This window comes from Corvus moneduloides, chromosome W (assembly GCF_009650955.1).
Source record: "Corvus moneduloides isolate bCorMon1 chromosome W, bCorMon1.pri, whole genome shotgun sequence".
In the NCBI taxonomy this organism is placed as follows: domain Eukaryota; kingdom Metazoa; phylum Chordata; class Aves; order Passeriformes; family Corvidae; genus Corvus; species Corvus moneduloides.
In genome coordinates, this window is record NC_045510.1 from 16,654,057 (window position 1) to 16,681,687 (window position 27,631).

General features: G+C 45.2%; 1 protein-coding gene across 1 annotated transcript in view; it reads left to right on the plus strand.

The window, feature by feature from the left end:
* LOC116437427 (protein patched homolog 1-like) overlaps positions 1-27,631 on the plus strand; it is a 261,983-nt gene that overhangs the window by 102,540 nt on the left and 131,812 nt on the right. The window contains exons 8-12 of the mRNA XM_032095080.1: positions 608-755; positions 1,326-1,457; positions 1,738-1,893; positions 2,531-2,629; positions 3,900-4,025. Of these exons, the coding sequence (XP_031950971.1) occupies positions 608-755; positions 1,326-1,457; positions 1,738-1,893; positions 2,531-2,629; positions 3,900-4,025 (661 nt within the window). The remainder of the gene's footprint in view (positions 1-607; positions 756-1,325; positions 1,458-1,737; positions 1,894-2,530; positions 2,630-3,899; positions 4,026-27,631) is intronic.

Sequence of the window (27,631 nt, forward strand, 5' to 3'; positions counted from 1 at the left end):
GAGAGCAAAATGAATCTGTTTATTGCAGAGTTAAGACAGTACTTATACACTTAGTGTGAGAATCTCTGTTCAGTCCATTGCACGCAACCCAGTTGCAGTCCTGTAATAAATCCATTGGCCTGACAGTTAGTTTCCTCAAGGTTTGCAGGCTTCGAAGAAAACAGGATGCCTTTCCTGTTCTCAGATAGTGTGTAATCTTAGTTTCTTCCACACTTCCCAGGAATTTTCTGTAGTGTCAGGCTTGTTTCTTTCTCACACCTGTGTCCTTCTCATAGCAATCTGTCTGTCAGTCATGATTGTTATAAGTGATTTGTAGGGTTCCATTTTTTGCTCCTGAAACTGATCCTATTGAAAATAATGGCAAAATACTCACTAAATTCAGTGAAATATAGACTTAGCATCAGTACTATATAGACTAGTACAGCTTCACCAGATACATGGTAATTATACTCTGTTCAATTTTAATATCAACATGTGGCCTATAAAATCAAGAATTTGTGCAAGCTCCTATTAGGCTCTCATTTGAGCCTTTATACGGTGAAGAAACATTTCTTGAAAATGCTTTTTTTAATCCATCTTTCTCCTCTCTCTTCTCTCCCTGTTACAGTGCCCAGGCTTTGCAAACCATGTTTCAGTTAATGACTCCTAAGCAAATGTATGAGCACTTCAAGGGGCATGAATATGTTTCACAAATCAACTGGAGTGAGGATAAGGCAGCAGCAATTCTGGAAGCCTGGCAGCGGATGTATGTGGAGGTAAAACAGACAATAACCTAGATGTCTTGCTATATAACTTTACTAAGATCCACTGCCTTTAGTTGTAGCTTTTTATAGTATTTTCTCAAGGAAAATCCTTAAACTAAAATTGAGTGTTTTGTCCTGGTTTTAAAGTTATCCTTATGCTGTAACAAACTATTTTAAAAGGCTGATTTCTTTTTTTTTTTTTTTTTAATTAAGAAGCTGCTTGCTTACTCACATATGAGAAGCTATGAAAGTTTTACTGTTTGCTGGACCTTGGATTAAAGGCAAAACTCATCTCATACAACAGCAAATCAATGACAGAGTTATGGAAAGAAGAATGTTTTGAATGAGCTGTGCATACAGTGGGCTTTAATGAAGATGCAAATTCTTGTTTGATAATCAGTAGCTTGCAGGAAATAATTACCAAAAATATTTATTTCATGTAGCCTCAGTGAAATCTCTGTTACAGAGTGTGTGCTTTAATAGGAACATTAAGACAAATGTAGTTGATTTCAGATATGTGCTGTAGAAGATGATAATGGGCTTTTTTCTTTGCCACGCTAAGTTTTATTTTTCTTTATGTAGGTTGTTCATCAAAGTGTTGCACAAAACTCTACTCAAAAGGTGCTTTCCTTTACTACAACTACCCTGGATGATATTCTAAAGTCATTTTCTGATGTCAGTGTTATCAGAGTAGCTAGTGGCTACTTACTAATGGTAAGAAATCAAATTCTATTTATTTAATTGACTCCAGTAGTATACCAGGGCTCAAATGGCTGCCTTCTTGTTACCAGTCAACAGTCCAGAACATTTTCATAATACTTTAAATAAAAATTGCAGTTTGTAAACATTTGCCTCGGGGTTGTCACTTATTCCTCTATGTAACATCTCTGATATGTCTGTTCTGTTTAAAAACACTTATAAGCTATGTATGCTGTTGGGGGAGATAGCCAGTAGAGAAGGATCCCTTCTAATCCAATCCTTGCTTTGCTTTCAGCTTGCCTATGCCTGTTTAACTATGCTGCGGTGGGACTGTGCAAAGTCTCAGGGTGCTGTGGGGCTGGCAGGAATCTTCTTGGTTGCTCTCTCAGTGGCTGCAGGACTGGGTCTGTGCTCATTGATTGGAATTTCCTTTAATGCTGCCACAACTCAGGTATTAAGGAGCCAAAAGTCTGCTGCTAAATTACAAGAATTTTGTTAGTAAATAAACACATCTGAATTGATATTTGAAGAAAAACATAAGATGAGAAAGATACAAGTAAAAATAGAAAAATCAAAATACTTTCTCCTATCTAGTAGCTTGCTCTGAGAAATTAAGAGAACGTGCTGCCAAATGATTTTAAGAAAAAGGCAGATATCCTGCAGTTTAATTATGTAGATTCTAGGATATTTGTTTTTCTGTCTCAATATGAGTGCAACATCCGGTTGTACACAAAAAGCTGCAAGTTTTGCCCTTACATCCAAATATATCAGGATGTTCAACTCCCGATAATATTTTGAAAATAACTTGAAATATTATCTGTTATTCTTTGCCTACCAAAAACTTGAATTTGTTTTAGTGAGGTTTTGTACATGTAAATGGTATACTGCAAGTTTCTCATCAATTTTTCAGAATGAAAGTTAATAGCTGTATTGCATCATATTGATTTTAATTTTAGCCTTGGAGTTTTGTTCAGAATGAAGTGTAAAGGCTATTTTGATTAACTGGCTAATGACTAGCTTAATGGTAAATCATAAGAATAATATAAAAACATTCTTGGTTTTTTTGCTTGTTTTGTTTCTTCCCCAAGGTTTTGCCTTTTCTTGCTCTTGGAGTTGGCGTAGATGATATATTCCTTCTGGTACATGCATTTAGTGAAACAGGGCAGAATAAGAGAATTCCATTTGAGGTAATGAAAAAATGGGGTGTTGGGGGACAATAAAAGAATAAAGTAAAAGAAAAAGCCTTGTAGAGGAAAATATACCTAGAATTAGTTAGTAATGATTTTTTAGAAAATCTTTTGTTCTAGAGATCTTTGTCCTAGGGCCTGGTGTATTTTCCTTTTATTTATAATGAACCATGACATTCACATATTCACATTATGAAATCTAAGATCCTCCTCACTTTTATAATCTTTTCCTTTTATTGACATTTTTATTGCCAGTCCAGAGTTTCATATCCAAAGTACAAATCATTTAAATGCAATGTATATTTGTCAGTTTTGTTTTGTACAAGCAATGTCTTCCATGTGCTCTTTCCAGTTGGTTTGGGATGCAGGCGATGAAAACTCATTGTGCTATAACCTTCATATGCTTCAAAATAACCTACTGCATTGGGAAAGGGTCCTGTGTTTAATTCTCTCTGGCTTTTGTGTGGTTCCTGGGATTTCTGTTTGCTGGGTTTTTTTCTTACATGCTTCTTTAAGACATTATGTATCTACACGGTTAATGCATGTTTATTTTCAATGAAAAATGTTAAGAACAGCAAGTGACTGCACTGGTACAAAACACATCCTACTTAATTGATGTATTTGATATAATATCAGTATCCATTTAGCTTTGACTTTTAAAGCCAGTGTCATCTTTGATAATGTTTGCTACCCCCAAAAAATGTAAGCACTTAATACGTCTTGGGGTGACTTTATGATGTGTATCCCCTATTGCTGCTCCATGCCCAGAAATTAATTTTGTGCCTTTCTGTGCCTTTAAACTGAGCCTGAGAGGGGGGAGAGGAAAAAACTGAGCGAACTTTTCAAAGCAGTTGTTCAGGGACACAGACACACACTCCTCTGCGTCCTGCTGCTGCAGCAAGAGCGGAGGAAGCACCCTTCTTGCTTTTCAGCCAGTTTTCAGCTCCTTTTCTCCAGAGGGAGACAGAGTTGAACTTTGTTTTCCTAGGACTTAGGGTTTTTTTTCCCGAACCTGGTGAGGGAGGGGTGGTTGTAACCTGCCTTCTATCAGAGGATATTTTTCCTCCAAATTTGTCCAAACCGGCATAATACATTATCTGCTTTTCTCCTGGACAGTGTACTTAGGATATTTTTTACTCTTAAAAACTCTCAAATGCATACTTTTATTCAGAATTTCCTTGCAATAGTTTTCACTGTTACCATGTTATATCTGTAGGATGATCCCTTCATTTGCAGGACATTACCTTATTCATTTGACTTTGTTTTGCAGGACAGAACAGGTGAATGCTTGAAGCGAACAGGAGCAAGTGTAGCCCTTACATCTATCAGCAATGTTACTGCTTTTTGTATGGCTGCCTTAATCCCTATTCCTGCTTTACGAGCATTTTCACTCCAAGTAAGTTTTAATGTTGTTTTGTTAGCTCTTGTAGATAGTGTCATTATGGAAATGAATGATAATATTAAAGACCATGTTCAATGCTTCTGCAGTTCACTCAACCAATATGGGATCATTGTTTACTATAATTCTTTGTGATAACCAACTGCTTTCTCCTCTTGATTCTACTCCTTCCATTTCTCACGCCTTGAGTCTTTCACATCCTGTTCGTGGGTGAATGAATATCTTGCCCCATCCCAACTGAGTGCAAAACCCAAGAAGTATGCAACTAAGCAGAAACAAGTCTCTGGCAAGATTTGAATTCTTCAGGCAGTCTAGACCAGTACACTGTACTCTAGTTTACACCATCACATTTCTAAGTAGACATTTAATCCTTTCATTGAGGTTTGTCCAATTTTCTGCTCTTACAAACCATAACCTAAGTTCAATGACAGCAGCAAAAATGCATTTGCCACATTAATAATTACTGCAGCAGTTTGTAATGACTTGTTCCCAATGTAATTTTAGCAGAATGTTGGAGAAAAATTCATCAAGAATTTTCTGTTCTGTTTTGAGAGAAAATGTGATTTTTCTGTGCTGAAGCATGTATTTCCTGACACAGCTGGTAAGTGAGCCTACCAGGGGAAGTGCCTCACTGGACCTGCTGTTTATAAACAGAGAAGGGCTGGTGGGAGATGTGGTGGTCAGAGGCTGTCTTGGTGTCTTGGTTTGAAAGACGGGTGTCTGCCAAGGAAGGTGGGAACCTACCTTGGAATAGGAAATGTGACCCCCCCCTTCCCTCCCAGTTATTATAACTCTGAAATTATGGGGCTTTCAGGCAAAGATATGAGGAAATGAATAACAGTTATTTACTAGTATGTATATATATATAACAAGGCAAACAAATAACAATGGCAGCAACAACAACCAAAACCAGAAACCCAGTAACAGCCTTCTCGGCTGTCAAGTACCTTCCCTTTTGGTGTAGTTACAGTCACAGCCAGAAGGGGCGCTGTTGGAGTGGGGCAGGTGCGATGATTCCCTCACAGCAGCAGGGGGTGCTGTGGCGCGAGTTCAGTTGCGTCTCCTTCGTGGTAATGGCAGGCGGGCTGGATGGTGAAAAATGGGCTGCAGCAGGAACCTCAGAGCAGTGGCTGGGATGGCAGAGGCAGGCACACCCCTTGGTGTGGCAAACAAAATGTAACAGAAAACTCCGCAGCCTTAGCAGGAGCCGCAGGGGTTGGGTGGACATGGGGTGCTGGGTTAGAGTGTAGCGAAAAAGCCCGAGGCAGCGGCAGAAAGCACCAGGGCTTGGCAGCGGCAGCCGGGCTTCTCTGTAGCAGCTGCCACATGCAGCCAGAGAGATGCGCCCTCCGGGAAGGGGGAGGGGGTCGGGGTCTCGGGTTTTCCCCTGAGGCACCCGAATAGATGGTGAGGGTCCTTTCCAGTCAGATCGGATGTTAATAAGATCCTATTTCAACGGCCGAGAGAGAGAGCAAGGGAGCTAGAAGCTGCACCCAGCCCCTTTCCCCCCAGCCCAAAATCTCGCAGTAACTCTGCCCTTCCCAAGAGAAAACCCCTCAGATAGGAGAGTAGCCAGCTGTACCCTTCCCCCTCCTCCTCCTCCCAGCCACATCTTTTGTTCTCTTAAGTATTGGTAGTTATCATCTCTTAGCAACATATGGGACAAAATTCCATGAGAGAAAGAAAAAAAGGAAAAATCCTAATCTCCAACACTTGGACATAGCTACCAAGAAATTATAGCTTTCTATTCTTGGTGAAGTAAGGAAGGGGGTCAGCAAAACCACTACTTAGGACTTATGGAGGGCAGACTTTGGTCTGTTCAGGACACTGGTTCAGAGAGTCCCTTGGGAAACAGTCCTTAAAAACTAAGGGATCCAGGAAGGCTGGACATACTTTAAAAAGGAAATCTTAAAGGCATAGGAGCAGCCCCTCCCTATGTGCCAAAAGATGAGCCAGCAGGGAAGAAGAGAGGCCTGGCGGAACTTGGCACTATTGCTGGAAGTCAGGCTAAAAAAGAGTTTATGACCTTTGGAAGAGGGGGCAGGCAACTCAGGAAGAGTACAAGGATGTCATTAGGTCAGGCGTGGAGGGAGTGTTTCCGGGAACAGCGAGGGAATTTTAACAAGGTAAGACCAAAAGCAACAGTTGGTGAGGCAGCAGCAGCAGCAACTGAGGTAAGTCCGGGGAATAGGATTAGATCAAGCTGTACAAGGGTGTTCCCGAGCCCAGGGACATACGAGCAGCAGCCTTGAGCCCCTTCCAGACCCAAAAACCAAATTTGGTGAGGAGGGGGCATTGTTGGGAACAGCGAGGGTGATTTAAACATCTCTAAAGGAGCGTGGCAAGGAAGTTTGCCAGGCAGGGTGAGCAGGCAGAGCTCCTCTCTGACCATCTGGGAAGAGTCAATAGAGGCAGGTAAACAGACTCAGTGGCAAGTGGAGAAGATCATGCAGACATCCTTTCATTCCCAGCCTTATTAGCATACTAGCATAAGCTTCCTCAGTTATGGTGTTGATGCCTTTTCCTGGTCTTAAAATCAAGAGTCATACCCGGTTAGAAGGGGAAAAGGGATTTTACCTTGGTATTTATTTTAAGGATCCTTAGGTGTACACGTCCAGGTCATATGCATCGAGATGCACCCCGCCGAGTATCTCCCCAAAGATTGGGTATAACATTATAGGTTTTACTAATTAGCATATCTATCAAAGATTCCCCAATGAGAGGCTCAAGTGAGCCCCCCTCCCCAAGGAACCTTCCCCTGGATGGTTCTATCTTGGTTTACAAAATGTGTTCTGGAGAGGACCTTGGGGTCTGGGGCACACTGATCCCTAGCTACGAAGCTTCTAAAATGTTTAGTCTCTTAGCTTGACAAACAAGCCCAAGAAGGTAGGCAAAAAGCACTAGGAATACAGAAGCTGTACAAAGGTGTAACAGGGGTATAAAAGAAAAGGCAAAAAGCTTCATGGCATCATTTCCCCCCTTTTAGAGACTAACAAAACTCTATCTTGTCTAGTTTCTACTCTACTCTATTCTTTACTCGCAGAACCGGTTTACACAACCAGCTGCTCCACAGGAAATTACACAGATAATAACTACAATTACAGCTATTATGAATATTTCTTTTACCCAGGCCCAGTTTGGTAACCATGAGGTGAGGGTATCAAAAATATGATCAAATTTTAAGGTGTTATTTCTAGAAGCTACTTCATGTAGAATTTGAGTTCCCTTCCAAATTTCATCCAAATCTTTCTTAATTCTTCTATTAAAATGCCAATCAATGGCCAGTGACCCCTCCCATCTAGGGGCGGTAACTGAGTACAGATCTAGCAATTGCTCTTATTAAGAATTTTGGACACATTTTGGACCACAGTCTTATGCAAATCATGGGGTGAACCCTGAACCATGGTTACCAGTTGGGCAAACAGCAAACATGTGAAAAACAGTTTAGACTGCATCTTTCTGATTTGTATCAGTCTCTGTCTTCTTGGTGATTTCGGGAGCAGAAGCTTTCTTCACCCTGGAGTAGTGAATCCACGGTCCCTTGCCAGCAACCTTGACCGCAGTAAAAGTGGTCAGCAAAACTTGGAATGGTCCCTTCCACTTGGCTTGCAAGGGGTCGCTGTCCCACCACTTGATGTAGACCCAGTCTCCAGGCTGGAATGGATGAGCAGGTGTGTCCAATCCTATTGGTTCCGATAACGCGACGAATCTTTGGAGCTTCTGCAAAGTGGAACTCAAAGCCATTGAATACTTTTGCAAATCATTTTTACTTCTCATATGAATTTCCCCTGGGATATGTGGAACCTAGTATGGCCTGCCATATAATATTTCATAGGGACTGATGTTGTCCCTTCTCCTTGGCTGTATGCGGACTCTCAGCAAGGCTATAGGCAGGGCTTGAACCCATGTCATTGATGTCTCTTGACAAATCTTGCAAATCTGGGTTTTGAGGGTCCCATTCATGCGTTCAACTTTGCCACTTGCCTGGGGCCTGTATGGTGTGTGCAGGTCCCAGGTAAGTCCCAAAATCCTGCTAACTTCCCCAACCACTGTTGCAACAAAATGTGGTCCCCTATCTGATGACATTCCCAAAGGAACCCCAAATCTTGGTATTATATGATTAAGCAAAGCTTTCACTACTTCTTTTGCTGTGTTGGTGCGACAGGGGAACGCCTCAGGCCATCCACTGAAGGTGTCAACCAGTACCAGTATATACCTGCATCCCTCTTTGCGTGGCATCTCAGCAAAATCTATTTGCCAATAATCTCCCAGGACATCTCTTGTCTTTGTCACTCCTAACACAACTCTCTTGCTTGTGTCAGGGTTGTTTTTACAGCAGGTTTCACACTTGCTTGTTACAGATTGTACAATATCAGTCATTCCTCTTCCTATCAATACTTTCCTCAAATGTTTTAAAAGATTTTCTGTTCCCTAATGGGTACTTTCATGCTCTCGTTGGGCTATTTCCCGAAGGATCAGGGGTGGAACTACGACTTGTCCTACTGGGGTAACAGCCTACCCACCTTCTTTGATTTCAGCCTTAAGGAACTTAATTAATTTGTGATCCCTCTGATCGTATTTTGGGGTAAATGATGACAAATCTATCTCTTTCTGTGGTACCACTGCAAAAATGCCTTTTTCTGCAATCCCCCTGGCTGTTTCGTCAGCAAAACGATTTCCCAGTTCGGGGGCTGTTTTCCCTTTTTGATGACCCTTGCAATGCATGATAGCCACTTGCGTAGGCTTCCAAATGCTCTGTAAAAGTGCAAGAATTTGTTTAGCATGCTTAACCTCATTACCTTGAGCAGTCAGCAGGCCACGTTCCTTCCAAATAGCTCCGTGGGCATGAACAACACTGAAGGCATATTTGGAATCAGTCCATATGTTCACCTTCTTCTCCTCGCTCAGTTCTAGAGCTCTCGTTAGTGCAATGAGTTCAGCCTTCTGTGATGATACATCTGAGGGCAAGGCTTTTGCCTCAATGATTTCATCTGGGGTGGTTACGGCATAACCGGTCATCCTCCTACCGTTTCTCATGAAGCTTCTCCCATCAGTGTACAATTCCCAGTCTGGATCTTTCAAAGGAACATCTTTCAGGTCTGGTCTGCTGGAATAAGTTTCCTCTATTGTCTGCAAACAATCATGCTCAGGCACACTGTCAAGTAATGTGGATGATAAAAACATTGCAGGGTTTACCACAGAAGTTGTCTTTAGGGTAACATCATCCTGTTCCAACAACACAGATTGGTATTTGAGCATCCTGCTAGGGGAGAGCCAGTGTCCCCCCTTTTGCTCCAGCACATTTATCACTGCATGGGGTACATACACGACAATGTGCTGCCCAAGGGTGAATTTACGGGCCTCCTGTATTAGAAGGACTGTTGCTGCCACAGCTTTCAAGCATCCTGGCCAACCCTGGGCTACATTGTCTAGTTGTTCTGAGAAATAGGCCACAGCTCTTCGCTGGTCTCCAAGGTGCTGTGCCAGTACCCCCAGAGCAACATTCAGTCGCTCATGTGTAAAGAGTTCAAAAGGTTTAGTCAAGTCCAGCAGCCCCAGAGCTGGGGCTGACATCAAGGAATGTTTCAGCTGTTTAAATGCAGCCCTGGCATTCTCTGTCCACATGATTGTCCCCTTTTCAGCTGCTTTAAGGACCTCATATAAAGGTCTCACTAGTATACTGTAGTTTGATATCCACAGGCAACACCAACCTACCATTCCCAGGAAGGCCTGCATCTCCCTTATGGTATGGGGCTCTGGATGTCGGCAGATGGCTTCCTTCCGTTCTCTGCTGAGATGGCGATGTCCACGGAAAATTTCCAGGCCCAGGTATACTACTGTTTCCCTGGCAACCTGTGCCTTCTCTTTCGAGACCCGATACCCACTTTGGCCCAAAAAGTTCAACAGACTTACAGTGAGCTCGATGCAGCCATCTCGTGTCTTGGCCGCTATCAAGATGTCATCAACATACTGGAGAATGGCTCCTCCTGGTTCTTGTTTCCTCCAGTCCTCAAGCTCCTTTGACAGCTGGTTTCTGAATATGGTCAGGCTGTTTTTGAATCCTTGTGGTAAAACTGTCCAGGTGAGCTGGGTCTTCCTCCCTGTTTCAGGATTCTCCCACTCAAAAGCAAAGAGTTCTTGGCTATTCTTATGCACAGGAATGCAGAAAAAGGCATCTCTGAGATCTAAAACAGTGAACCACCCTAATTCATTTGTTAGTGTTGTCAAAAGTGTGTAAGGATTCGCTACCACTGGGTGTATGTCCTCTGTTATCTTGTTGATTTCCCTCAAATCCTGTACCAACCTGTAGCTTTTACCATCAGCTTTCTTTACTGGCAAGATTGGTGTGTTGTACCTGGATTCACATTCTACTAACAACCCAAATTTGAGAAACTTTTCAATCACAGGTATCAATCCCTTACGAGCTTCTAATTTCAGAGGATATTGTCTTTGCCTTACTGGTGTAGCCCCTGCTTTGAGTGTGATACTCACAGGTTCAGCTTTTTTGGATCTCCCAGGAGAATCATTGGCCCACACTATTTGAATGACAGCCTCTTCAACTTCTTTGGGAATTTTTCCATGGCATTCCTGTACAAGTATAGCAGCTGCTTCAATAATTTTAGATTCTGGGATTATAACTTTCACTTCCCTTTCCTTTGAAAACTTAATTTCTGCTTCCAATTTTTCCAATAAATCTCTGCCTAACAATGGCATTGGGGAATTTGACATATACAGGAACTGGTGAGTGACCCAGTGTTTTGCCAATTTAAATTTTAAAGGTTGGAGAAAAGGCCTTGTTTCACTTACCCCTGTAGCTCCGATCATATCCACAGTGTCTTGACTCATTTTACCTTTTAAAGTATTTAACACAGAATATGTTGCCCCTGTATCAACCAAAAATTCAACATCATCATTCCCCAGCTTAGCTACAGCCGAAGGCTCAGCTCGGTAGTTACCTTCGGTCCCTGTCAGTCTGTATTTACAGTAAGTTTCGAAACTGGGGGCTTTTTTTCTGCTCGCGATGGACACTCATTTTTCCAGTGCCCCCGTTTTTTGCAAATTGCGCATTGGTCCTCAGATAGGGGAAAAGGGGGACCCCTTTTTGATGTCTCAGATGACTTTTCCTTATCATACTTCTTCTTGTAGTGGGGTTTATGATGTTTATCTGCTAAGTCTCTGTTCTGGTATACCTTCCAGGCTACAGTCAACAATTTACTTATGTCCGGTGGCCCATCTATCTTTTGCAGCTTTTTCTTTATGTCATTAGCAGATTGACCTATAAACAGGTAAGCCAGGTGGATCTGCTGCTCAGGTGAGTCAGGGTCTAAGGGAGTGTATTTTTGTGCAGCCTCTTTAAGCCTATTTAGAAACTCTGTGGGGGTCTCATTTGGATTTTGTTTGATCTCATATAACCTAGCCCAATTCACTGCTTTAGGAACGGCACATTTTAACGCAACAACCACCCATTTTTGGTATCGCTTCAGCTTTTCCATCTGTTCTGGAACATTAGGATCCCAGTTAGGGTTCGCTAGGGGATAGATATCATTAACTGACCCTTGGAGACTCCCAGTTGCAATTTGAGTTTCTATAGCAGATATAGCAGCTTTGTTGACCATTTCTCTGTCTGTTTTATCCAATAATTCATCTAGCATAACATTTAGATGACCCCAATCCGGGTTTTGGGATTTTATGGCCATTTCTACACGCATAGCTACTCTCTCTGGGTTGTCCCTGTACTTCCCAATTGAGTTTTTCCACTGCTGTAATTCTCCGAGAGAAAATGGTGCCTTTATATAAATGACTCCTTGATTTCCCACAGCCTGTCTCAGAGGTGCTTCTAATACAAGTTCTTCCTCCCCCCCTTTATCTGTTTTGGACCTGATGAGTGGAAAATACTCCACTACTAAATAAGTAGTAAAGTAGGTATGTTTATTCCAGCGCTGGGACGCACGGGGGATAGCTCCTCCAAAACCATGCATACCGACAGCTGCATTCAGCTCGGTATTTATTGGGTTACAAGTTCCATATTCATTAAGTTTCGCAATACGCCTATACATATTCATCTCCTAGCCCCGCCCAGCCTCACTTCGTATTATAATGAACCCGAAAGTCATTTACATCTTCGTTGCGCATGCGCAGTGTTGTCTGTTGGCTTTGGTAAGGGTCTTCCAAGGGTCTTCCTTGATGAAGTCAGGAGTCTTCCTCATCCTGAACTTTTCACCTTTCCTCCCTGCACATGCTCTTTATACCCTTGCCCCGGGTTCAAGCATTGAGACTGGTTTGAGCTAGTTTTGGGATGAGCGCAGGATGTCTGTCTGAGACTCCTCCTGCCCTTACCAGTAGTCCCTTATCTTTTCTTCCTGCCTTGGTATGCAAATCAAGTTAGATGCATTGTTCTTAACAAACTAATTCTTCTGCTTCCCATCCCCCTGATTCAGTCCCCCCTTTTCTAAAGAGTTAGTAAATTCTTTTACTAATACTTAAATTCTTTTCCTAATGAATTTTTTGGTAGGCATCCCTTAATGTTTTTCCATGTGCATTTGACAAAGTAGTTAGAACTGATAACCTTTTTAGTACTCTATAGTTCCAAATAAGTAATGTGATAGACAGCACGAGGCAGGTACTAACCAAGGTTAATAAGACAATTATGGGGTGACATAACGTATTTAGGATACCACTTGCAGTAGGTGACCACCCGAAAAGCGAGTCCCACCAGTTATGGCTTGCGTCTTGTTTTACTCTTTGCAAGATTCTGCTGATTTCTTGTGTGTCATAATGGATGGTGACTAAGGTCTTTTCCCCGTTTCTTTGGATTTCTCTTAAAATCTCCATGAGGTCCTGATGTTTCACTAATTGCTTTACTAATGTAAGGTCCATCCCAATAGGTGTGGGTATCAATTTATGGTAAATGGTGTAGTTAGACCTTATTAATTGATGAGACACAACCGGCGCTAAATACGAAAAGTCACACCCAACAATCTTGGTAAAATTACAAATACAAAAACTAGAGTGATTCTTGGCAGCTACATTTATATTACTGTCATCTATCATCATAGAAGTGCAGATAGTTCTTAAGCATACACAGCCTTGACCAATATATACAAGTACAGTTTTTGGTGAAGTGTCTGGGTGGATCTCAAAGTGACAAATGCCTTGTTCTGCATCAAGACATATGTCTCTGGCATCAAGTGTATTACTTTCACAGATAAATCCTTGTTGTTCCCGTGTGATGCAAGATTCTAAATTTACCGTTTGCCATTTTCTTCTTACCATCCGAGCCCATACTCTGTGTTCGGAGGGGTAAAAAACTGTCCCTTTATGGTTTAGTCCCAATGCAACAATAGGATGAATTACATAAACTGTGGCATTCCGTATCGTAAGCACAAAGGCAGTAGCTATGTTAGTCATTGGGTCATAGGTGAAATTTACCAAGGTCCACCAGGATTGCAGCTTTCTTTCTAATTTAGTAGCATTATTCCAAACAGCTTCTTGGATTTCAATAGGGAAAACACCTTCATTTCCTTCTCTTATAATTAAGGAAGCTGTGGACTGCATCCATAATTGAGCTTGCATGCAGCTAAGGGCTAATGAGACATTGTCTTGAGATGTGCCAAGTGTGTTCAATATCAGTTCATGGTCCCAGTCGCTGAATTTTGCAAGGTCTGGGAGTATTTTTGAGACTTGCCACTGGCTGTTTCCCAATGCTAATAGGGAAGATTGTAGGGGCTGTTTTAATTTGGTCAGGTCACTGGTTGCCGTGGCAAATTTATTCATCAGTATCTCTGAATCAATCCCATTTATGACTCCCAGTCCTGTTCCCAGCATGCCAGTCAGGTCTCTCTGCATTCGACCTTTGAGGGGTGTTTGCTTCTGCAGCCAGGCTGTCCACCCTTCAAAGGATGTTTGAATTAAAGGGGAGCAGGCTGGTTAGATTTCAGAAACGTTAATCTGCATTAGTAGTTCTACACGCCTAAGAGACCATTCTGGATTAAACAGCAGTAATTGTTGGCCTGTGTTCCTCACTACATAAGGGCCAATCTCATAAACTTTTGGCTCAGATTTAAGTGATGTGACCTGGGTTTGGATCTGATTGCCAGAGTAGGTTGTAGTAGGCCTAGCCATGGCATTTATCTGGAATTTGAATGAGAGTCCATTACTGTCTTGGCCCCAAAGACAAACCACTTCAACGGTCTGTACTAATGTAAAATTATACCAACAATCTGCTTCACTTGAATGACTACAGATTTCATCATGTCTGTCTGTAGGAATAGTTGAGACACTGATTTGGGTTGCTTTTCTATGAGTAGTTCCATTAATCATTCGGCATCCTATCTTGATTTTTTTCTCCTACAGTTCCCTGGAGCTGCCAAGTTCTTTGTTTTTCCCATTCTTGCTTTGTATACACTTGGTTTCTGTGCATGATCACAGTCAACAGGTTTAAATTTTTTAAATCAGAATATTTCCCCATGAGTCCAGTAACCTGCATAAAGGCTTGGGACCATATGTCTTCTCTCCTATGAATAACTTCCCAACTGAAGGTTACAATTATAACTGTGAGAAAAACAATTTTCTGGGTTATACTTGCATGCCACCCTAACATTTTCATTTTGTTTGGGTAAACTTCAATTTCAGTTCATCATCCCCAGGGGTCACTTTCCAAGGGGTCTCTGGAGCCTTCTTTACTCGGGTATGGTGAATCCAGGCACTCTGTTCTCTGATCTTAATCGTGGTGTAAGTGGTGAGAAGCACCTGGAATGGTCCTTCCCACTGTGGTTCCAGAGTCTTTTCTGTAAGAGACTTAACATATACATAATCTCCAGGCTGAATGTCATGTACAGGACCGTCCAAGCCTCGACTTCGAGTTCCAGCCACATGTTTTCCAATTTCTCTAAGCTGTTTATCTAAAGCAGTCATATAGGTGGTTAGCGTCTCTTCCCCTATTTGGGTAGATATTCCTTTCTGTACCCCATATGGTCTCCCATAAAGTATTTCGAAGGGACTTAGCTTTTCCTTAATTCTGGGCTTGGTCCGAATTCGTAACAACGCAAGTGGAAGAGATTGGGGCCAGGGTAGGTTAGCTTCTTGCCCTAATCTCACAATTTGCTGTTTAATCAAATGGTTCATTTTCTCTACTTGGCCACTTGACTGGGGATGGTATGGAGTGTGGAGTTCCCAGTCTATGCCTAAATGTCGGCTAATTTGTTGTACCACCCTTGAAATAAAATGTGGTCCCCTATTTGAGGACATTGTGGCTGGAACTCCGAAGCGCGGTATTATTTCTTGTAGTAACACCTTGGTTACTTCTCGAGCCTTAGCGGTCCTAGTAGGAAAAGCTTCTGGCCATCCTGAAAAAGTATCTGTTAGCACTACTAAATATCGATATCCCCCCTTTTCTTGGAAGTTCTGTGAAATCAATTTGCCACTGCTGTCCAGGCCCATGGCCTCTCTCAATCTGGCCCGTTTTTGGTTTGGGGGTATTTTTGGGATTAGTCTGGAGGCAAAGGTTACATTGTCGAGTTACTTGCACAACAGTTTCGTATAAGTTTCTGGCAATAATTTTCCCAATTAAGTAGTTATATAAGGCATTTGTTCCCCAGTGTGTTTTCTGGTGCTCCTCTCTAACTATGGCCCATAGCAAATGAGAGGGAATAACTACTTTTCCTTCTGCATTGATAGCCCATCCCTCTTGGTTAAATGTTCCCCTTTCATCTTTAATCAATTTCTTGTCTTTTTTATTATATGTTGGCTTACCCTCTAGGGAAAGTTGTCCATCTGGGATCAAGGCTCCAGTTGTTGTTACCTCACCTTTTGCTGCTTCTTTTGCCTCTCTGTCCGCCAGTTCATTCCCTTCTTCCAATTCTGAGCTCACCTTTTGATGTGCCCTTATGTGCATGATTGCTACCTTCTCAGGTAGCTGGACTGCTTCTAACAGCCACATTATTTCTTGTGCATGTTTGATGTTCTTTCCATGCAAATTTAACAGTCCTCTTTCTTTCCAAATGGCCCCGTGTGCATGCACAACTCCAAAGGCATACCTTGAGTCTGTATAGATGTTTATTTTCTTTCCTTTTGCCATCTCTAAGGCACGGGTTAGGGCGATTATTTCAGCCTTCTGCGCAGAGGTGTTCGTTGGCAGGGGTCCGGATTCTATCACCTCGCGGCAGGTGGTAACTGCATACCCAGCATGTCATTTTCCACTGATGACGTAGCTGCTCCCATCAGTAAACCAGGTCTCTGCGTTGTCTAAAGGGGTATCCTTTAGATCCGGGCGGCTGGAGTAGGTGGCTTTGATAGTCTCCAGGCAATCATGGCGTACCGGTTCCCCTTGATTTCCACTGAGAAAGGAAGCTGGGTTGACAATGTTAGTTACCACTATTTCTACATCATCTTGTTCTACCATGATGGCTTGATATTTCAGGAACCTTTGTGGGGAGAGCCAGTGCCTACCTTTGACTTCCAGCACCGCGGACACTGTGTGGGATACCAGCACAGTCATTTTCTGACCCAAGGTGAATTTGCGTGCTTCCTGGATGTTTAGCACGACTGCTGCAACAGCTCTGAGGCACCCAGGCCATCCTTTGGCTGCTGCATCTAGCTGCTTAGAGAAATAGGCAACTGCCCGTCGGTATGGGCCCAGGTCTTGTGCTAGTATTCCCAGGGCGATCCCTTGCTTCTCATGGGAAAATAGAAAGAATGGCTTACTCACGTCTGGAAGTCCCAGAGCTGGAGCTGACATGAGGGCATTCTTTAGCTGGCTGAAGGCCCGCGTGGCCTCCTTTGTCCACTGGAGATCTCTGCTTTCCTTCGTAATGAGTTCATATAGTGGTTTCACGAGCAGCCCGTAATTGTAAATCCACAGTCTGCACCACCCTGTCATCCCCAGAAAAGTCTGTAACTCTTTCACTGTCTGGGGTTCCAGGGTTTGGCATATCGCTTCTTTGCGATCTTGCCCCAAAGTTCGTTGCCCAGCACTGACTTCATAGCCCAGATAGATCACTTTCTGTTTCACCACCTGAGCCTTTTTCTTGGATACCCTGTACCCTTGGAGTCCCAGGAAGTTTAAAAGGCTTACCGTCCAGGCTGTGCAATCTTCCTCTGTTCGGGTAGCTATTAGGAGATCATCCACGTACTGCAATAGCTTTCCTTCTCCTGGTGGGGCTTCCCAGGACTCTATGTCTTTTGCGAGCTGTTCTCCAAACAGGGTGGGACTGTTCTTAAATCCCTGAGGCAACATCGTCCATGTGAGCTGGGTTTTGTGCCCACTCTTAGGGCTTTCCCATTCGAATGCAAAAATTTTCTGGCTGGCTTCATGGAGAGGGAGGCAAAAGAAGGCATCTTTTAGATCTAAAACGGTAAACCAAGTTAGCTCTTGTGTTAAGCATGTTAACAGAGTGTAAGGATTGGCTACCACAGGATAGAGGTCCTCAGTTATCTTGTAAACAGCCTGTAAATCCTGTACCACCTGGTAAGACCCATCAGGTTTACGGACAGGCAGGATAGGAGTATTGAAATCAGACTGGCACTCTTTTAACAATCCCAACTGTAAGAATTTTTCAGTTATTGGGCCGATTCCTTCCCTGTCTTCCCTTTTAAGGGGATACTGTTTAATTCTAACTGGTTGTCTCCCTTCTTTGAGTTTGATCTGTATTGGGGTTGCGTTTTTGGCTCTCCCAGGTACATCTGTGGCCCAGACTCCTGGGAACACTTGGCTCATTATCTCTTCCCTAATTTCCTCTGCAGGGTCTTTGGTTGTTAATATTAGGCTCAGTATTTCTACATACTGTTGGTCATTTACCTCCAGAATAACTTCCCCATTCCTAAAAATAATGGTTGCTTGTAATTGTTCTAATAAATCTCTTCCCAAGAGTGCCTTTGGAGAATTGGGTAAATATAAAAACTTGTGAATACCCCATTGTTTCCCAATTTTATATTTCAACGGCTTGCAAAAATAAGCTTTTTCATATTGGCCAGTTGCTCCATGCACCACAATATAGTCATCCCCCACAGGCATTAAAGCTTTATTTAAAACTGAGTATGCTGCCCCCGTATCCACCAAAAATTCTATTTCTTTTTCCTTTTCCCCTAGCTTCATTATAACCAGTGGATCTGCTAGGGTGGAATCCCCCGGTCCTCTTCAATCTTCTTTCACGTGTGCAACCACCCTCCCCCTTCCTCGGTTTCCTCTGTTCTGGCAGTCTTCTTGTCTTCTTTCTGGGCACTCATTTTTCCAATGGCCGGACCTTCCACAAATCGCGCATTGGTCTCTACCTAGCCGGGGTGGGCTTTGTCTGGAAGGTCCTCGTCTGGGGGGTCCTTGTCTAAGTTTTTCTCTATTTCCTTCTTTTACTACTGCTACTAATTTCCTCATCCCTTGCTTGTAACTTTCTTCTCGATTACTGAATACCCTCCAAGCTACATCTAATAGAGTTTCCAGGTTCCTCCCTTCCGGCCCCTGAAGTTTTTGCAATTTACGTCTGATATCTCCTGTGGATTGTCCTAGAAACAAAGATACCAGCTGTTGTACCCCTACCTCGGTCTCAGGCTCCAGCGATGTGTTATGGCGCATTGCATCCCTCAGACGATCCAGGAATTCGATGGTGGCTCGGAAGGACCCTGTCTTATTGCGTACAAAGCTGACCAGTTTAGGGTCTTGGGAATGGCCCTTTCCACCCCTTTTGCTATCTGTTCTTGATAACCTTTTAATTTCTCTAAATTCTCTGCTGCTGGTTGTTCCCAATCAAGAGCCACTAATCTTCCTGCAGAGGTTCTGTATATTCCCTCTAAAGGGACTCGTTCGCCTCTCCTCTCTATCCAGTGTCTCATTGGATTTATAAACTCCCATAAATCCAAACTGAACCACTGAGGGGAAGGGGTTCTCCCAGCCACGATTCCAAATCCAACAAGCAAGCACCACCCCAAACAAATGCTTCAATACCACACACTCAGACAACACACGGCAACACGCACGCCCCCGTTTTACAAACGAATAGGCGAGCTAATACACATCCACACACACATAAAAGCAGTCCAACAACAACCAATATCCACACAGACATATAAGCAACACAACAACATTCAAACCAGCTACTAGTAGCAAAAATGTTCACAACACTCGCTTGTAATAGCTTCAGGGTCCCGCTTATATTTTCCCAACACGGTAACAAGTTCCGGTGGGACCCCGCCTTGGAATCACCCGATCCGCTCTCAGGATCTGTAGCGCCCGCCCTATCGGTCAGCGATTCCCCTTTATCGGCTCTGGTAGCCGGTTGCTTGCAAGCCCCACCTTTACCCTCACAGGGACTGCGCTGTGCGCGGGACGTCTCCTCGCGGCTTACCAGCAGCCCTGGCCACGTGTACGACTTATAGGCACCCTAAATGCAAAACATACCGTTTATCCACAGTTTCAGCAGGTCATTGTCTGTCCGCCGCAGTGAACGAGCCGAAGGGCGGAGATCCTCCAGGAAAGCTCTGGGGCGCGCCTAGGATGTCCGCTCCTCAGCCGATCCTGCAGCCGGACAGAGCTGCTCGCCAAAATGATGAGCGGAAAATACTCCACTACTAAATAAGTAGTAAAGTAGGTATGTTTATTCCAGCGCTGGGACGCACGGGGGATAGCTCCTCCAAAACCATGCGTGCCGACAGCTGCATTCAGCTTGGTATTTATTGGGTTACAAGTTCCATATTCATTAAGTTTCGCAATACGCCTATACATATTCATCTCCTAGCCCCGCCTAGCCTCACTTCGTATTATAATGAACCCGAAAGTCATTTACATCTTCGTTGCGCGTGTGCAGTATTGTCTGTTGGCTTTGGTAAGGGTCTTCCAAGGGTCTTCCTTGATGAAGTCAGGAGTCTTCCTCATCCTGAACTTTTCACCTTTCCTCCCTGCACATGCTCTTTATACCCTTGCCCCGGGTTCAAGCATTGAGACTGGTTTGAGCTAGTTTTGGGATGAGCGCAGGATGTCTGTCTGAGACTCCTCCTGCCCTTATCAGTAGTCCCTTATCTTTTCTTCCTGCCTTGGTATGCAAATCAAGTTAGATGCATTGTTCTTAACAAACTAATTCTTCTGCTTTCCATCCCCCTGATTCAGACCTTGTGTGTTTAGCAACGGGACTGACTGCTCTCATAGCTTCTCGGGCTATCCTGCCCCTTCTTCTACCTCCCTCCCCGTGAGAACCATCTGTATCAAAATCATCCCATTCACTTTCAATTGAAATTGGTTCATTGGTTTTAAAACTTGTTCCAGGCGAATGTTGACCAGGAACTGTCTCGCTCTTTACGGCAGTGGAGGGGTAGGGAGGCAGGGGCTGCAAGCAGGTTCTCCCGTCCCTAGCTCTGTAAGAGCCGCCTGGGTCGGGGCCATCCCATCTGCCCTCAGCTTTAACACTGCCTGTGCCGCAGGGTGGGGAGAGCGAGCGGCTCCTCCTGTCTCTGGCTCGGAAACTTGCGGTTCTCTGTATTGGGGAATGCCGCCGCAATTGCCCGTGTCCATTTCTACCTTCACTTCTGTGTTCAGGGTACTCAGGGAAAGGTGGCCAGCCTGCCCCTCCCCCTTCCCCGTCTCTGCCTCTGGAAAGGTCACAGGGCGGCGGCCAGTTTGCACCTTCTCTGCCTCTGGACCGGTCGGGGGAGGTGGCCAATCCACCCCTTCTCCGCCTCTGGGGCGGTCAGGGGGCGGTGGCCAATCCACCCCTTCCCTGCCTCTGGAACAGTAAGGGGGCGGTGGCATACCTGCCTCTTCTCTGCCTCTGGGGCGGTCAGGGGGCGGTGGCCAATCCGCCCCTTCTCCGCCTCTGGAAAAGTCAGGGGACGGTGGCATGCCTGCCTCTTCTCTGCCTCCGGGGCAGTCAGGGGGCGGCGGCCAATCCACCTCTTCTCCGCCTCTGGGGCGGTCAGGGGGCGGTGGCCAATCCGCATCTCTCCTACCTCCGCGCCCGCCCTCCGCCCCTGACAAGGCTGGGGGCGGGGGGGCCCCGCGCCGCTCCTCCGGCTTGGAGCCGGCCACCTGCCCCCTCCCCTGCCCCCGCTCAGACAGTGGCGGGGACAGCGGAGGCGGCGGTGGCAGTGGCGGAGCCACCGCTCCCCCACCCCCCCCGTGCGGGCTGCCTCGGCGGTTGAACAGGGTGGGGAGACCCCCCCCCATTGCACAAAGCTGGTGCTACCATATCTGTATCTGTCATATCGATTTCTCTGTCCGTATTAGTATACGAGTCAGCTTGCTGCGGCTTTTTCTTTCCCTTTCTCCTCCTCAAAGTCATTTTCATATTACTTTTGTCTACCACATATGCTTCTTCTCTGTTCAGATACATAGTAAAAAGTTCTGCATATCTTAGTTCATCAAACCTACGTAATGATCTCAGTTGCCTGGAATAAACTGGTCAGATAAGAGAATTAGAAGTATAAGACCATCTCATCACTGTCAACTGCAGCTGTTAGTATTTTGACTGTTAGGTTTGCAATATTTAATACTGCAGTGGTTAGTAAAGCTAAATTAGCTATAACTTCAGAAATTTTATTTTGCGTTGTAGAAAAAAATCCAGTATTGTGATATACTATAATTAGGGAATGCAGTCTCTGGGGTTTTTTTTAGGGTTAAGATTAACAGATTTCCTCTTCTCATCTGGGAGCCATGAACGTTATCAGTTTCATAGATAACATTTGCTCCATTTACTCCAGTGATTTTAACTCTTAGCTGTCCACCCAGCTTCTCAGCATCCCACTGCATTAATACTGACTGGATTTCAATCTTGCCTGATTTATGGCCAGACCTTTATATCGTACATGGTACCGTTTTAGTAGCAGTTTGCTGACCTTGACAATCATTTATGGTTTCAATTTTAATTAAGGATCATAATGCTACTTTCTTTTCATCAGATGCCAATGCAAACACTACATCTTGCTCTTTATCAGAACAACAGATTTTCTCACTGTCTTCCATCTTCTCAACTGAACACAACAAAAGGTCTGAGGAGTTACAAGATCGTATGTCTGAGAATGTTACGGGTTCTACATCCTGCAATTTTTCCCATAAGATTCTCTCTCTTTCATGCACATTCCAAAGCTCTGTTTGAAGCCTCCTAACACAACCATGCTGAGCAACAAGCAGCGTCTCTGCCTGCATTTTTTTTCCTTTTCCTCAGCAAGCAGCTTCTCTGCTTCCTGCTTTGTTGAACCTGATTTCCTTCTACAACAGGGTAACCCAACTAGTTGATCAAGGGAAGCCAGTTGATGGAATTTTTTTGGATTTCAGTGAAGCTTTCGATACTGCCTCTTCCAGGATTCTTCTGGACACAGCTGAATAAACACATCATGCGATGGGTAAGGAACTGGCTCACAGGTCAGGCACAAAGGGTTATAGTGAATAGGGTGACATCAGACTGGCAACCTGCCACTAGTGGAGTTCCACAGGGCTCTCCCATCAGCCCTGTGCTCTTCAACATCTTCATTAATGACTTGGACACAGGACTCGAAGGAATGGTACGTAAGTTTGCTGGCGACACTAAATTGGGAGAAGCTGTCGACTACCTTGAGGGCAGAGAGGACCTGCAGACACCATGACCAATTAGAGGACCAGGCAATCACCAACCTTATGAAGTTTAACAAGGGCAAGTGCCAGATTCTTCACCTGGGACAGGGCAACCCTGGATGTGTGCATAGACTGGGGAACAAGAGGCTGGAAAGCAATGCTGCGGAAAGGGACCTGGGGGTCCTGGTTGATGGTAAGTTGAATATGAATCAACAGTGTGCCCTGGCAGCGAGGACGGCCAACTGTGTCCTGGTGTGCATCAGGCACAGCATTGCTAGCCAGTCGAGGGAGGTGATTGTCCCACTCTGCTCAGCACTGGTGCAGCCTCACCTCGAGTTCTGGGGTCAGTTTTGGGCACCATAATATGAAAAACACATTAAGCTATAAGAGAGTGTCCAAAGGAGGGCCATGAGGCTGATGAAGGGTCTGGAAATGAAACCTTATGAGGAGCAGATGAGGTCACTTGGTCTGTTCAGCCTGGAAGAGACTGAGGGGAGACCTCCTTGTGGTCTTCAGTGTCCTCATGAGGGGAAGTGGAGGGGCAGGTACCAATCTCTTCACTCTCATGACCAGTGACAGGACTTGAGGAAATTGCATAAGGCTAAGTCGGGGGAGGTTTAGGTTGGATATCAGGAAAAGGTTTTTCACCCAGACCGTAGTGGAGCACTGGAACAGGCTCCTCAGGGAAGTGGTCACAGCACCAAGCCTAACAGAGTTCAAGAAGTGTTTGGACAACACTCTCAGGCACATGGTGTGATTCTTGGGGTGTCCTGTGCAGGGCCAGGAGTTGGGCTTGATTCTGATGGGTCCCTTTTAACTCAGCATATTCAATGATATGATTCTATGTAGAGAGAAAATTTGAAAGGAGAAAGGTCTGCTACAACTCCATTTGGCTACTGTTCTGGAAGACAATAAAAAGTGTTTTTATAAATATATTAACAGGAAAAAGAGGGCCAAGGAAAATTTCCATTCTTTATTAGATGCAGAGGGGAACATTGTAACCAAGGATGAGGAAAAGGTTGAGGGACTTAATGCCACCTTTGCCTCAGTCCTCAACAGAAAGATGTAGTATCTGTTGCAGTGGGGATACTGCAACACGCATATACCAAACCAGGAGTCCTGTGGAAAGGAAATATATACGGACAGACAGATTCTTGATAGCTGTTTCAGAGAGATGTTTATTTCTCCAGCCGCATGGCCGGGGCTCTGCCGAGGAACTGTTACAGTCCCCTGACCAAGGGTCCTTCTGCCCGCGCAGGGGAACACAAACCAACCAATGGGGAACGAGGCTGAGCAGGGGCAGGGAAACCCCGTGTCTGTCCCCTCAGGGTCCCTCTCCCAGGGCTACATGGCAGGGGACATCTCACCCATTTTATTTTAATAGAAGGAGAATGAAAACAACTGGATAAACATAACAAGAACAGTTTCAAAACAAAACAAGCCACTGCGCATGGTGGAGTGAGCTCCGTGAATGCCTGACCGAGAGGGGAGGCGCGCGGGCAGCGGCGGGCAGCGGCAGCGGTGGAGCGGAGCCGCGCCTAGCCGAGACGCGCTGGAGCAGGGCGCGGGGGGGTCGTCACTCAGGGGCCCGGCCGAGACGTGGGTGTGGTGCCAGGCAGCGGCAGCGAAGCTGTGACCAGAGGAGGCGACGCACGGAGAACTGAGCGGCGCGGCCCGGCCCAGCCCGCGCAGCCCCGAACGCGACCCCAGGAAGAGCACGCAGGCACCAGCAGCCCCGACAATTCCAACACGGGAGCGACCGAAAGAGAGAGCAAAGACGCAGCGAGACAGAAAACAGCAGCCACTCGGAAAAAGGAAAAAAACATAGTAGCTAAGATCTCAGGGATAGTAAAATGGTATAATGTTAAGCAAAATTATGGTTTCATAACAAGGTGTGACAACCAGCAAGACATATTCGTGCATAGGACTCCTATTAAAAAGAATAACCCTGAAAAATGCATCCCAAGCTTGGGAGATGGAGAGGTGGTGGAATTCAAAATTATACAAGGTAGAAAAGGGTTACAAGCATCGCAGGTCACTGGGCCTGATGGTGTTCCTGTAAAAGGCAGTATATATGCAAAAAATCGTAGTCATGTTAGACAATATCTCCATTGTAAGTCCTCCCTACAGTCTCCCTTTCCTAATCCCACCTTTCCCTTTTACCCTGTGTCCTATTACCCCCAGTGTATTCCCAATCTGTTTTTTCATCCATGGTTTCCCTCACAAAACCATGCTTTTGCCAATTGTTTCCCCAAAAATCCCTTTCCAATGCTGAGTGGGGGATGAAGAGGGGGAGGGAAGAAATTAAACCCTCTCCTGCCTCAGTTTTCCCACAAAGCATGCTCAGAGAGTTCTGTCTCCCTTCTGTCAGCCCTAAGATGTTCCACAGAATCTGTTTAGACATTTAAAGGCTCAGGAGGGAGGCTTGTTTTGTTTTGAAACTGTTCTTGTTATGTTTATCCAGTTGTTTTCATTCTCCTTTTATTAAAATAAAACGGGTGAGATGTTGGGGTCCCTCCCCTGCCATGTAGCCCTGGGAGAGGGGCCCTGAGGGGACAGACACGGGGTTTCCCTGCCCCTGCTCAGCCTCGTTCCCCATTGGTTGGTTTGTGTTCCCCTGCGCGGGCAGAAGGACCCTTGGTCAGGGGACTGTAACAGCTCCTCGGCAGAGCCCCGGCCATGCGGCTGGAGAAATAAACATCTCTCTGAAACAGCTATCAAGAATCTGTCTGTCCGTATATATTTCCTTTCCACGGGACTCCTGGTTTGGTATATGCATGTTGCAGTATCCCCACTGCAAGAACCCTCCTGAGTCTTTAAATGTCCAAACAGATTCTGTGGAACATCTTAGGGCTGACAGAAGGGAGACAGAAATCTCTGAGCATGCTTTGTGGGGAAACTGAGGCAGGAGAGGGTTTAACTTCTTCCCTCCCCCTTTTCATCCCCCACTCAGCATTGGAAAGGGATTTTTGGGGAAACAATTGGCAAAAGCATGGTTTTGTGAGGGAAACCATGGATGAAAAAACAGATTGGGAATACACTGAGGGTAATAGGACATAGGGTAAAAGGGAAAGGTGGGATTAGGAAAGGGAGACTGTAGGGGGGGCTTACAATGGAGATATTGTCTAACATGACTACGATTTTTTTCATATATACTGCCTTTTACAGGAACACCATCAGGCCCAGTGACCTGCGATGCTTGTAACCCTTTTCTACCTTGTATAATTTTGAATTCCACTACCTCTCCATCTCCCAAGCTTGGGATGTATTTTTCAGGGTTATTCTTTTTAATAGCAGTTCTATGTACGAATATGTCTTGCTGGTTGTCACACCTTGTTATAAAACCATAATTTTGCTTAACATTATACCATTTTACTATCCCTAAGATCTTAGTTACTATGATCTTTTCCTTTTTCCGAGTGGCTGCTGTTTTCTGTCTCGCTGCGTCTTTGCTCTCTCTTTCGGTCGCTCCCGTGTTGGAATTGTCGGAGCTGCTGGGGCTTGCGCGCTCTTCCCGGGGTCGCGTTCGGGGCTGCGCGGGCCGGGCTGGGCCGCGCCGCTCAGTTCTCCGTGCGTCGCCTCCTCTGGTCGCAGCTTCGCTGCTGATGCCAGGCGCTGTACCCACGTCTCGGCCGGGCCCCCGAGCGACGACCCCCCCGTGCCCTGCTCCGGCGCGCGTCTCGGCTGGGCGCGGCTCCGTTCTACCGCCACCGCCGCCAGCCGCCTCCCGCGCGCCTCCCCTCTCGGTGGGGCGTTCCCGGAGCTCGCTCCACCATGCGCTGCGCGGGGCCAGGCAGGCACCGCCGGGTCCCGCCGCTCCCGCTGTGCCTCGCTCTGCTGCCGACACTGCAGCTCGCTTGGCTCCGCCCGCGCGCAGGAACTGCCTCGCTGCTGCTCGCAGAGCACTCGGTGCACATGGCCTGGGCCGCCCGGTCCCTGCGCCAGGCTTCCCTTTGCCAAGACACAGCTGACATTGCTCAACAGTCTCGGTAACTAAATAATATTCATGAAAATATTCTTCCATCGGCATATATTTTGACTCAAATATTAACTGTGTCCAAACGGTTTTCCAAAAGCCCTTTGTAAGAATTAAATCCGAAGAAACACAGAAAAAGTTCTTAAACAACCATGCCAGGAAGTGTTTCAGTTCTTTTTGAGCTTGAATCAAGCTAAAATTTACAAATCGTTGTTCAAGAATCATTTTAAGTTTAAGATAAATGTCCATATGCGGCTCTGAGAGCCAAGAGTCTTCCCACCGTTCCTCCATAGTTTAGATATGGAATAGTAAAACAAAACCGAGAAGAGGAATCCAAAGTTTCCAGGGTTTACTCACACAAATCAGTCGCTTAGGGATCGGGGATCGTTCTGCTCAAAATTTCTCCACCATTATGTTGCAGTGGGGATACTGCAACATGCATATATCAAACCAGGAGTCCCGTGGAAAGGAAATATATATGGACAGACAGATTCTCTATAGATGTTTCAGAGAGATGTTTATTTCTCCAGCTGCAAGGCCGGGGCTCTGCCGAGGAACTGTTACAGTCCCCTGACCAAGGGTCCTTCTGCCCACACAGGGGAACACAAACCAACCAATGGGGAACGAGGCTGAGCAGGGGCAGGGAAACCCCGTGTCTGTCCCCTCAGGGCCCCTCTCCCAGGGCTACATGGCAGGGGAGGAGACCCCAACAAGTATCCTCAGGGCAGCCAGCCACCTGAGCTGGCAGATAGGGATAGGGAGCAGAATAGACCCCCTACAATCCAAGACGAAGTACTTAGTGACCTGTTGTGCCACTTAGACACTCAGAAGTCTATGGTATCAGATGGATCCATCCAAGGGTACTGGTGGGAAGAGCTCACCAAAACACTTTCAATCATTTACCAGCAGTCCGGGCTCATTGGTGAGGTCCCAGGTGACTGGAAGTTAGCAAATGTGATACCCATCTATAAAAAGGGTTGAAAGGAACATCCAGGTATCCTGTTTAATATCTTTATCAGTGATCTAAATGAGGGAATCAAGTGTACCCTCAGTAAGTTTGCAGATGACACTAAGTTGGACAGTAGTGTTGATCTGCTG